Source organism: Falco punctatus, assembly GCF_963210335.1.
Source record: "Falco punctatus genome assembly, chromosome: Z".
Lineage (NCBI taxonomy): Eukaryota > Metazoa > Chordata > Aves > Falconiformes > Falconidae > Falco > Falco punctatus.
In genome coordinates, this window is record NC_137586.1 from 15731500 (window position 1) to 15744281 (window position 12782).

The 12782-nt window shown below is 48.6% G+C and overlaps 1 protein-coding gene across 1 annotated transcript in view; it reads right to left on the reverse strand.

Annotated features, from left to right (window-relative positions):
- Positions 1-7572, reverse strand: part of PRKAA1 (protein kinase AMP-activated catalytic subunit alpha 1) — a 33471-nt gene extending 25899 nt beyond the window's left edge. The window contains exon 1 of the mRNA XM_080372171.1: positions 7365-7572. Within this exon, the coding sequence (XP_080228297.1) occupies positions 7365-7494 (130 nt within the window). The 5' untranslated portion in view covers positions 7495-7572. The remainder of the gene's footprint in view (positions 1-7364) is intronic.
- Positions 7573-12782: the final 5210 nt, after the last annotated feature.

A 12782-nucleotide genomic window follows, 5' to 3' on the forward strand; every position in this document is an offset into this window, starting at 1 on the left:
TCTCATTCCCAACACAAGACTTTACTGCTGCCTTTTGCCTCTGTATTGAGCTAAAAACCAATGCAAGTGAGAAGAAATTCTAAGCAGACAGAGATAACAAGATGATTATTCTTAAAACAAAAAAATATAGCCACTGTGTAAAATAAAGCAGCTGATCCAAGTTCCTGTAGGGAGCAAACTAAACAGTGGATTACCCAAGACTGAAGGATCACAATGTGGCATTGAAATGCCTTTTGTACCTGAGAATACAGAAAGGCTCCAACTGCACAGTCAAAAAACACATCCCCTTACTCAGAAGGGCCATTACCTAAAAATGGCCACAATAACCAAAACACTGGATAGGCACATTTGCACTGCCAATGAATGCCTGACAAAGCACACATCCATCACAAGTTCTAGACAGACCACAAAGCATTGGTAGGTGATTACCTAGAACTGTACAATCACATTGTTATTGATTTGTTAATAAGTTAAGATTGATTGACTTTGATTTTATACAATCATTTAATAAAATTAAAATATAGAAGGATAAGAAAAATTTTAAATGAAACTTATAGCTGCACAGTAAAAGCTGTTATGAGTTCTGTACATCCTGTACCAAGGCTAGAAGAAGGGGCTAGAACCATTGTTAAAACTTAGGTAATAACTTTAGTGTTTGAAAGGTTTTTTTGTATTTGACCAGTCTTCTGTATGTAGAGGTGTATTGAAATGTCAGAATATGAGATTAATGGAAACTGGGGAGAGTTGACTGGAACAGCTTGTAGTTACCTGCCAAGAAATGGTGAACTTTAGTAAAAGGTAATTCCGGCAGGGGGAGATTGCAACCACCGACTCATATACCACCTACCCAAATCGTACCCTAGACTCATTTCTAGACTTTTCTAAGCTTTACTGCACAAAATTGGATATAGGAGGAGAGTATGTTAATGATTTACAGGAAATATTATGTATGAATATTTAATGAATATGTATGAATAAGTTTTATATATGGAATCTGATTTTGGGACCTGGCGTGCGTTTATCGTGAGAGGACTCGCTCACGCACCCGGCCGTTAATAAAGAAGTGTCTGCTTATCTACATCACATTGGTGTCGATAAGTTCTTCATTCTGAGATTTCGGTAACAACGTCACCTATAAGAATTACTTTCTTTCAACCAGATCTACAATTAAAGCAATCACATTCCCCTTGTTTTCCCCCGTTCAAATGTGATTGAACTTTTAAAGGTACCCAACAAATTATACTACTTATGTTCAAACCCTAAGGAGCAATGAATCATTAACACAAAGCACTAGAAAACCAGCTTTTCCATTTGAATTGCAGTCTTTGCCAATCAATAACGTGAAGTAAGCCAGAAGTATTTGACAAAATCTTAATCAGTAAGTTAAAATTTAACATTAATTTTTGTTAGTAAGCAAAAAAAGTAGCTTAGAAGCTACCCAAAAAAAAATCAGACAGAATGGTTGGGGTTGGAAGGGACCTCTGGAAATCATGTAGCCATCCTCCCACTAACGCAGGTTCACCTAGAGCAGGCTGCAGTTGCATGCAGGTGGGTTTTGAATGTCTCCAGAGAAGGAGACTCCACAATCTCTCTGGGCAGCCTGTTCCAGCACTGTCACCCTCAAAGTAAGGAAGTTTTTCCTCATTCTTTCCTCACTGAGATGGAACTGAATTTGCATCTTCATGAATACATGAATTCACATCTTCCTTTGCTCTACAAAGTAGATTTAAGAAGGCGTTTAATTTAGTAAGTAGCATATATATTTCAGCAATTCTACAGCTTAGGGTATAAATATTTAGTTCTGACATGCACTGTGTTATGAAGTCTCATTTATCAGCCAATTTGCTTCATTTCTGATTTGTCAGTCTAGATGAAAACTGGACTTTCATTAGAACTCAGAAAAACATTAGAAAGCAATTTATTTGCTATAACAATTTATGTTCAATATACAAGGCACATAAGAGGTTCCTGAAAATGCATTTTTCACCTAACAATTTAACAAAACTTGCAGCTGACTGATACCAATTCTAGCTGTCACAACCTTCAAGACTGTGCCTAAGCCTTGATTTTATTCATTGACTGGAAGAAAACAACATTTTTTGCTTCAACTGTGTTTGCCAACTTTGAATAAACTCTTGTAATGAAAACACACTGTAGTTTTGTGCAGGTCCTAAAAAGCCTGTTCACTTAGCTTAAAACATTTCAAATTAAATCACCATTTTCTTCAGCAATTTTTGCCTTCCTTTTTAAATTCAATTTAAATTGTAACAAACCTAGCTTTTAAAGATATGAGTTTCCAGTAGCCGCCTACTTCAGGAAATAAAATAGTCTTCTTGGAAACGGTTCAAGGTATATGTTACCAGTAAAACAGCAGACATGAACTGGTAAGACTGCTGACTACTTTTGAATTTAGCATGAAGACAGAACTGAAAGCAAGACCTCATACAATAACAGCATGTAGAGAAGTAAGCAGCCATTGTTATCTTTCAGAAAGCTACTTTGTATCATCCCTTGACAGAAGTTTTACCTGTAAAAGGAAAGTCTCAGAAATTGCAACTAATCAAAATATATTTATGTTAGTCACCCTAATCCTCAACCAGGTCTCAGTCCTTCAAGAGCATCACTGCAGAAAGTTTACTTTACAGACCTAGTATTTCCCTATACTTCTTTAATCTCTGCTAATACCAATTGTCTTCAAGCTTCACAATGACTATGCATAACATCAAGATTTCCAAGACAGTGACAAGAATCTCAAAGCAGCAGTGACTTCTCAACTGTTTCTGTTCAGCATGCCTTCAGTTGCAAAGAAAACTGACTATGAGGCCATCCCGAGTAAACACAACACTCCTATGAAATATAAGTACCTGTAATTAAGTTTGTAGAAAAAAAAAGCTTAACAAGCATACATTGTGCTGAATGAAACATTTCAGTAATACATCAAACAGCCAACCCCAGGCTCAGATGAAAGCAGTCTTTAATTAAAAAGTACGAGCTAAAGAAATGTTTTCACCAACAAAAAGACCCCAGGAGTTAATGTTGTGCAATGGCATATTGCTGCACAACATCAGATAGCAAACTGATCTTCTCTGTCCATTTCTGGGTCTTTCATCATTGTCTTGACCAACTGACTCAACTGACAAAATCTTATCAGTCAACAGAGAAGGAAAATAATGATGATTACCAGAAAACAGTCACAGATTGTCTGGTAGTAAATAAAGGAAATACATGCTCAGGAAGAAAACCAGTGCAATATAGATAGAATACTTTATTAAGTACAGCTAAAGCAAGACAAAGTGCATCATGGAGGGGCAAGAGAAAAAAACCAAACCTTAAACCACTATGTATAAGGAAACCAAGTATTAGTCCATGACCACTAACACTTGCTTCTGAATCCTAAATATATTCTCAAGCCACTTAAGGTATTCTGTATGCAGAATGATGCTGCATTTCACCACCAGGTGATTTCTCCCTCATCCTTAAGAAAAAATATGTTCAGATATGCACATGTGTACTCTTCACATAGTCAGTAGTTGCAAAGCAGCCTAAAAGAACATCTAACATCAATCAAATAAGGAAGACAGAGGGGTATTAAGGAAATAGAGCAATAATAAAAATGGCAACCTTTTTTCAGTTAAGTGTTTCAAGCTAAGTGTATTTCATGAAATATTAATAGTAGCAAAGTCCAATAATATACTAAAATTACAACAGTAGCTCCACAAATTGATCATCTTTCCAAGGTTTAATCTTCAGACACATTTTTGCCAATACAGATAAGAACAGCAGTAGTAGTACAACAGCGCTTTGAAATTTAAGAGCACACTGGAACATTAACAGGTATGCCAACCTTAGTTTTGTGCAGTGCACTGGCAGGCAAAAAAAACCGGCAGCATGCCTTTGACTCCTCCCCTCAACCATGTAGTCCCTCCCCGAGGAAAGAGAATCTAATGCCGTTTTTCTGCCCTATCTCATCTCTCTGTTTACAGAGGTGCTAAATTCCCAAGGAAAAGACTGGTATGGCAGCTGCCAGTGAGGTTCACTGCTCCCCACTGTGGCTGGGGATGGCAATTTATAAGCCTGCCTTGAAAAAGGGAGACTCAAAGGGCTTTACTCGCAAAATATTTTCCACTACTTTTCCAAATGCTGTTAGAGATTAATATACTCCGATTTTCTATACATCAGTAATTTCTTCAGGACATACCAATAGTTGAAAGAGCTTGGGTAGAAAACATACAATAGGAACATCTATGCTGAAAAAAAAAAAGAATCATGTTAAAAGCCAACCAGCACGTTAGACACAACAGGATTAGCCGGGTTTTTTTACTGGTTATAACCATAAGCAATTCATTAAGTTAACCATAAAAAACCTTATGGATAATACAACCTGAATCTAGACGAACTTATTTGTGAAAGAATGTTTTCAATTTGCATTCCCCAATATTTGAACAATTCTCACCAACACCACAGCAGGAGCAGTTTAGCTAATGCAGTTTTCCCACAGGTGGCAGGCATCAAGGGAAAGTTTAATTTCTATTTCATTTCTACTAGGCTTCAAGTTTGCAGCATAGTGCCTGCACTCCTACTAGGAAATATTTTTAAAGCCTCAGCTGAAAAAAAACAGTTGATAACCACTGGATCAACTACATTTCACATAAAGTCTTTGCATGTCTGTGCATCAGCTGTGTTGCCAGTTAATCCAACAATTCCAGGCTCATATTTTTATGCTTATTTCTCTCATTATAGAGGGAGAAATCTTGCCTTCTTTACCAGGGTATAAAGTGCCAGTACTTGTGCGACAAAACTCAACGTACGGGTGGCTCAGGACTCCCCCCTTCCCTCATGTACTGGGCGCTACTTTCAATAAATGCAGCATCATTAGTTTCCACTGATTATTTCCGTAAACACAGAGGAGACAGCCGCTAACTGCCCCAAGCAGCGCCGCCGGGCCCCCGCTAACTGCCCCAAGCAGCGCCGCCGGGCCCCCGCTAACTGCCCCAAGCAGCGCCGCCGGGCCCCCGCTAACTGCCCCAAGCAGCGCCGCCGGGCCCCCGCTAACTGCCCCAAGCAGCGCCGCCGGGCCCCCGCTAACTGCCCCAAGCAGCGCCGCCGGGCCCCCGCTAACTGCCCCAAGCAGCGCCGCCGGGCCCCCGCTAACTGCCCCAAGCAGCGCCGCCGGGCCCCCGCTAACTGCCCCAAGCAGCGCCGCCGGGCCCCCGCTAACTGCCCCAAGCAGCGCCGCCGGGCCCCCGCTAACTGCCCCAAGCAGCGCCGCCGGGCCCCCGCTAACTGCCCCAAGCAGCGCCGCCGGGCCCCCGCTAACTGCCCCAAGCAGCGCCGCCGGGCCCCCGCTAACTGCCCCAAGCAGCGCCGCCGGGCCCCCGCTAACTGCCCCAAGCAGCGCCGCCGGGCCCCCGCTAACTGCCCCAAGCAGCGCCGCCGGGCCCCCGCTAACTGCCCCAAGCAGCGCCGCCGGGCCCCCGCTAACTGCCCCAAGCAGCGCCGCCGGGCCCCCGCTAACTGCCCCAAGCAGCGCCGCCGGGCCCCCGCTAACTGCCCCAAGCAGCGCCGCCGGGCCCCCGCTAACTGCCCCAAGCAGCGCCGCCGGGCCCCCGCTAACTGCCCCAAGCAGCGCCGCCGGGCCCCCGCTAACTGCCCCAAGCAGCGCCGCCGGGCCCCCGCTAACTGCCCCAAGCAGCGCCGCCGGGCCCCCGCTAACTGCCCCAAGCAGCGCCGCCGGGCCCCCGCTAACTGCCCCAAGCAGCGCCGCCGGGCCCCCGCTAACTGCCCCAAGCAGCGCCGCCGGGCCCCCGCTAACTGCCCCAAGCAGCGCCGCCGGGCCCCCGCTAACTGCCCCAAGCAGCGCCGCCGGGCCCCCGCTAACTGCCCCAAGCAGCGCCGCCGGGCCCCCGCTAACTGCCCCAAGCAGCGCCGCCGGGCCCCCGCTAACTGCCCCAAGCAGCGCCGCCGGGCCCCCGCTAACTGCCCCAAGCAGCGCCGCCGGGCCCCCGCTAACTGCCCCAAGCAGCGCCGCCGGGCCCCCGCTAACTGCCCCAAGCAGCGCCGCCGGGCCCCCGCTAACTGCCCCAAGCAGCGCCGCCGGGCCCCCGCTAACTGCCCCAAGCAGCGCCGCCGGGCCCCCGCTAACTGCCCCAAGCAGCGCCGCCGGGCCCCCGCTAACTGCCCCAAGCAGCGCCGCCGGGCCCCCGCTAACTGCCCCAAGCAGCGCCGCCGGGCCCCCGCTAACTGCCCCAAGCAGCGCCGCCGGGCCCCCGCTAACTGCCCCAAGCAGCGCCGCCGGGCCCCCGCTAACTGCCCCAAGCAGCGCCGCCGGGCCCCCGCTAACTGCCCCAAGCAGCGCCGCCGGGCCCCCGCTAACTGCCCCAAGCAGCGCCGCCGGGCCCCCGCTAACTGCCCCAAGCAGCGCCGCCGGGCCCCCGCTAACTGCCCCAAGCAGCGCCGCCGGGCCCCCGCTAACTGCCCCAAGCAGCGCCGCCGGGCCCCCGCTAACTGCCCCAAGCAGCGCCGCCGGGCCCCCGCTAACTGCCCCAAGCAGCGCCGCCGGGCCCCCGCTAACTGCCCCAAGCAGCGCCGCCGGGCCCCCGCTAACTGCCCCAAGCAGCGCCGCCGGGCCCCCGCTAACTGCCCCAAGCAGCGCCGCCGGGCCCCCGCTAACTGCCCCAAGCAGCGCCGCCGGGCCCCCGCTAACTGCCCCAAGCAGCGCCGCCGGGCCCCCGCTAACTGCCCCAAGCAGCGCCGCCGGGCCCCCGCTAACTGCCCCAAGCAGCGCCGCCGGGCCCCCGCTAACTGCCCCAAGCAGCGCCGCCGGGCCCCCGCTAACTGCCCCAAGCAGCGCCGCCGGGCCCCCGCTAACTGCCCCAAGCAGCGCCGCCGGGCCCCCGCTAACTGCCCCAAGCAGCGCCGCCGGGCCCCCGCACGCCGGCCCGGCGGCTCCGGGCTTCCGCTAACTGCCCCAAGAAGCGCCTCCGGGCGGCCGCCCCGCCCGGCCTGCAGCCCTCCCCGGCCCCCCGCCCACGCCGCCCCGCACCGCCAGCGCCGCCGCAGCCCGGTGACTCACCCGGCCCGGCGGGAGCGGCGCCGCCCCCGCGCAGTTCGTCCCGCCGCAGCACTCCGGGCGGGAGGCGGAGCGGCGCCGGGCCCCCGCCGGGGCAGCGGGACCCCGGACACGCACGGCCCGCGCCCCGGGGCCCCGCACGCCCTCCTGGCCGGACCTCGGCGGCCGCCCGGCCCCAGTGAGGGGAACCCCACCGCCCAGCCCGGCGCGCCGCCCGCCGCAGCCCCCCCGCCCCGCTCGGGACGTGCCGCTCTGCTCCGCGGGGCGGGCGGCGGAGCCGCTCCCCGCCGCTCACCTTTGACTTTGCCGAAGGTGCCGACGCCCAGCGTGTCGCCTAGGATGTAGTGGCCGATCTTCACCCGCCCGTGCTCGTGCTTCTGTTTATCCGCCGCCGCCATCTTGCGCCAAGGACCGAGTCTGCGCATAGTGCCTGCCCGGGCCGCGCCGCAGCGCCGGCAGGGGAGGAGCAACCACACAGCGCTCGCCCGCACCGAAACCCGGAAGCGAACCCGGCACTTAAATACCTTCCCGCCCCCCCGCGGTTAAACCATTGCGGTGCGCGGGGGGGCCGGCTCGGCCCAGCGGCGCACGGGGAGGTGCGGTTCCTGGCGGCGAGGCGGGACTGCGCGGGGGGGGAACGGCCCCCAAAGGCTGCGCAGCGGAGGGAGGGGCCGGGGGGGTTGTCCCTGTTTTAACACCCGCCCGAGGAGCTGAGGGGCTTTACCTGTGTTTCAGGGACTGGGGCGTGGGGCGCTCGGGTGCGAGGCTCCCTCCTCGGTTCCCGCCCGGGCCCGCCGGTGCCGGGGGCGGCACAGCCGGCGGGTGTGGGGCGAGGACGCCCGGCCACCGAGGCTGGCACCGGCGCCGTCGCGGGGCCTGTACCCGTGGGCAGATGGGGCTGTGGCGCTCCCCCCTCCTGGCACCAGCGTGCGGAGATGTGGGGAACAGGCACGCACTGCTGACAGGGACCGCGCCGTGCCGGTGAGGTGGCCGTACGGCCGCGGCCTGCGTGGGCGGAGGGCCTGCAGCGCCCGGGCGGGCAGGCCTGCGACACCGGCTGTGCGGTGGCTTGTGTGCCCCGCTGCCGCGGGCCGTGCGAGACACGGTTGCTTGCTGATACCCTTGGCTCTGACGGCGATGCTGTGGCGGCTGATGGCCAGCAAACCCCGTGTGCATAGGGAGCATATTGTGTTTCCAGACCACCCATGCACACCACTGAAGAAAGGTCTGTCACGGTTTCAGGATGAAGCAAGCTGGGTGTAGCTGTGTTTTGGCCTCCCTCCTTGGCTCCAACATAAGCAAACGCCAGTCCAGTCCAGTCCTTCGTTACAGTAATTTGAAAGAGTAAGCTGCCAAGAAGGTCAATTCTACTAAAAAATGAACACTAGGGATCCTGTTGTTGTGTAAACTCCCAAATTCTTGAACTCTGCTTTAGTGCTGAACTCAGGTTCAGTGTTTAACTGTTATGTTAGGCAAATAGGCACACAAGAGTTTAGGTCAAGCTGACCCTCTAGAGCTGTCAAGAATGACGAATGAAGGGGCTTCTAATGAAGGGGGTCAGCCTAGGGAAAGACAGAACAAAGAGCATGCTGTCTCTGTGATGGAGGCCATGCACACTTAAGACTATCTTGGTCACGTTAAACTCATGAGTCAGCACCGACGGCCTTCAGCCTGGCCCTGGAAGGAACTATCCTCATTGTAATACAAAAAATCACACCCCTAAGGGAAGGTCCCAGGCCCACTCAGACCCTTCCTCAGAGAGCATGCTATAGGTAATGGATATGCAGATGTGTGCCAAATCATCTGCATGGACCTGCCCTCTGGGCAGCGAAAGTCCAGTAACGTTTTGCATACAATGTTTGTAACTCTGTAAACTTCGTACTGCAGTATGCAGTATGCTGGCCAGCATCCAGACTTGCCCAGCTCTGTAATAAAACAGTATCTCTTCTCAGTGTGTAAGACTGGCTTGTTGCACAGCAGGAATGGGTTCACGTTTTAGAGATGACACTATGACAGAAAACAGCCACCCTCAAAAAATAGACCTCTCAAGTCTCTATTCCCAATCAACCTTGAAAATTAAATCTGTTAGTTTTTCTCCCCCTTCTCCCTTCCTCTTCTCTGGTCCAAATCCAGACCCTGTTATGGGAATACTCCTGCCATCTTGACCAGATAACCTGTCTTCTGGTTTGTTGTGCCAAGTCATTCATTAATATTGCATTTAGGCCAGTAGCCTTCCTTTAAGTCCTGCACTGTGTATTTTCTGCATACCATAGACCATAATTTTTATTATTGACTATAACTACATTATTTTTTAATCATTTTCCAATCCTGCCTTTAAAGAAACAGATGAACCTACAGAAAGAGTGACAATTGGATGGGTATTTTTGCATGGAGAGGTCATCGACTGAAGAGGAAGGTTACAGGCGATTCCCATCCCTTCACCTCCTTTCCCCCATTCTCCAGACTAAGTGAATATCAACTAAAATGCTTTCAGTTGCCTACTTTAAGCACAGCCCCTGAATGTGTTTGCAAATAGATAAATGTATTTCAGAAACAATATAAAGATTTTTAAATGTGCATAGAAATTTGATTTTTTCTAGTAATGGTCCTAAATCTGATTCAGAGAACATTTGTTGTTACTTGTGTTACAGTCATTAACATGAAGCTGGAAAACAGAAACTCTGGTCCATGGAAAGATCCTTATATTTTAAAATATCCCTCTACCCTAATGGGGTAAAAAATTAAAACCCCCATCTGCTCATTACTGTGGAAGAAAAATACTGCAAGATTTCCTAGAAAATATAAAGAAACGTTTTAAAAAAAAATAAAAATTATAAACCCAAGTAATTTGATCAGCCAGTGCCAAATCACAGGCTGCTAAGCAATGTAGAGACTACTTACAATTACCCTGTTAAAATTTGCATGACATGAAGTAAAATAACATTTTAAATGGTAAGATAGTCAAAACAAGGAAAGTAAAACTAAAACTATACATACTTTGAGTAATATAGAATTTTAATTTCAAACATTTTTGTGAGGATCATCTTTGGGTGGAAAATGTGAAGGCTTTCAGCCTTAATATTAAGAAATTAATGTGAAAAGATAGTACATAATGCAGGAAAAGCTGGCACTAGTGTTCCTCAGTAAGCGTGAGTTAATGTGTAAAGGTGCCAGTCCTGACTTCCAAACTCAGGCATGTTAATTATGCTCTTTCTGGTCATCATCTAAAGAGAATTATTCCCACACAAAGTCTGATTTGAATCACAGTTCATGCTCAGCATCAGTAGGCTTGCAAACCATGTTGTTCTGCAATTTCTTTTTGTTCTTCTAATCAGAGTAGGAGAATAGACAATACAGAAATCTGGCAATTTCTCTGTAGCAGAGCTTCCTGTCTTCTGCTGATGGATTCAGTTCCTAACAGAGCCTCCGCACATGTGCAAAAAGAGCACGGAGGGGAGAGGAGCAAGCATCAGGCATTGTCTGTATCCATGTCTGCTTAAATGGAAGTGGCATGGAGGAAAACCAGAACAAGTTCACAGCTATTAGCTTCCACAAGCATGGCTTTTAAATTACTTGAATTTCAGTTCTAAAATAAAATGAGGCCTTAGCTTTAAAAAATGCTAAAATTAAAAGGTATTTGACATTGACTAATGTCAACTCAGCACCTGTTTACTTGGTGGCATATTCTATCCACCAACAGTCTGCCTCCCATATCCTGAAGCAGAAAAACATTCAGCATTAAAGCCAGACATTGTTTTATTTAAAATGTTTTCTGTAGAAGGTCAGTTAGTAGATTTACACCCGAGAAGCCTTCAGTGGCGTCATAGAAGAAACCACAAAAGAGAGACTGAAGTTGGCAGAAGTCACAGAAATACAAAATCAGACATGTAAATAAAAACAAAAGTTCAGTTCCAAGTGTTTAACACTGTGCATTAGAGTGTGCTTGAGCCAAGTGATAGCTGGGACCATCTGCAGTTACTTTAGTCAGCCAAAAGCCTGAAACAGCGTACCAGTATTTCTAAGATATATGGGGAATACATAGTAAGAATGCTCCTATTCAATAAAATAGCTGAAAACAGTTTCTGTAAGTGTACCTGAGGAGATGACAGGACACCAGTGATCAATTACATCTCAAATTCTAAAGAGAGGTCGGACCTTTATAGGCCCTAGTCTGTAACAAATGTGACAAGTCATGTAAAAAGCTGCTTGGGCTTTATCCCATGTTAGTGCTTATTGTTAGTAAAAACAACACACAAGCTGAGACCACTAACATTTTTTTTCTTTAGTTATTGATCTTTTGGGAAAGTTCATTATTGCAGCCAGGTGGGAATGCAGGTTTGAGTTTTGCTTCCCCTTCCCCCTCCCTTCTTTTTCTTCATCCTCCTTGTATTTACAAAACAAGGTGATCTAATACTTGGGTGAGATCCAGCCCCACCACCTGGTCAGTGATTGCTCTTGCTTTCCTCCAGGCTATTGTATACTGACCGAGTTAAGTCCAGTACAGAAGGGTGAAGTTGAAGTGTCTCTATAAAAGTACTTAGCAAGTGGTACAGGCTCGAAGTTAGAGGCTGTGTCTAAGGTCTTAAGAATTTTGACATTTACCTGAAGCGTCTTAACAGCTAAATTTTGTGTAAGGTCCTGTCTGTGGGCTTTGTGGAAAGGGCAATAGATAGCATTGTAGGAAAAGCAGTGCACAGGGTCATTTGTGCAAGTAGTATTATGAATGTATATCAAAACTCAGTGAATCATTTTCTGAATAGTATATGATCTGCACAGACATGCTATTTCATACCTTGAAGGTCAAGTGCTAATTATGGCAATGTGAGAATGTAACAACACACAGAGTGCCGCTTGCTATGCATGCTGTCCCATGCATGTCTTGCTGATTTGTTACTGTGGATTCAGATGGTGAACTTCATAATATGCTGACATTGCACATACAGTTTTAGATTGGTTTTATTAGTTTGCTCACTATGGAAGACAGAGGTGTAGATACCTGCAGACTGTCATACAGTAATGGAAAGCAAAAAGTTTGAAATAAAAGCTGTCCTTATCACTATAAGAAGCTACCATATTTTGCTATATCCCAAATCAAGTGCAAAATTATATCTAAAGAATATCTAAACAAACTTCTACCAAAAAAAAAGAAAGTTGGAAAGAACAGATTTTTTTCTACTTGATACTGTGACTTAAAATTGTTTTTGTTTATGACTTCAAATAATTTTTCTTTTTCAATTTTTAGCAATTATGTTTCTGATTGTTTTCCTATATTCTTGTATGCATATTTAAACTGTATTTTCCCACTGCTTTAACTGAATGATACACATTGCTCCCCCTATTTCAGAAATCCCAAATAAAGTTGCACTTGTGATGGCAACCAATAAACAGCTGTTAACAACAAGGAATTTGTACTTTTAAGAATGTCCTGGTTTCAGCTGGGATAGTTAATTTTCTTCTTGGTTGCTGCTGCAGTGCTCTGTTTTGGATTTGGTGTGAGAACAATGTTGATAGCACACTGATAGTTTTGTTTGTTGTTGGGTGATGTTTACAGTTTTCAGTTTCTCAGTCCCTGCCAGCGAGAGGGCTGGGGGTGCACAAGAAACTGGGAGGGGACACAGCCAGGGCAGCTGACCCAAACTGGCCAAAGGGAAATTCCAAACCATAGGTTGTCACACTCAGTGTATAAGCTGGGGGAAGAAGTAAGGGGGGGACA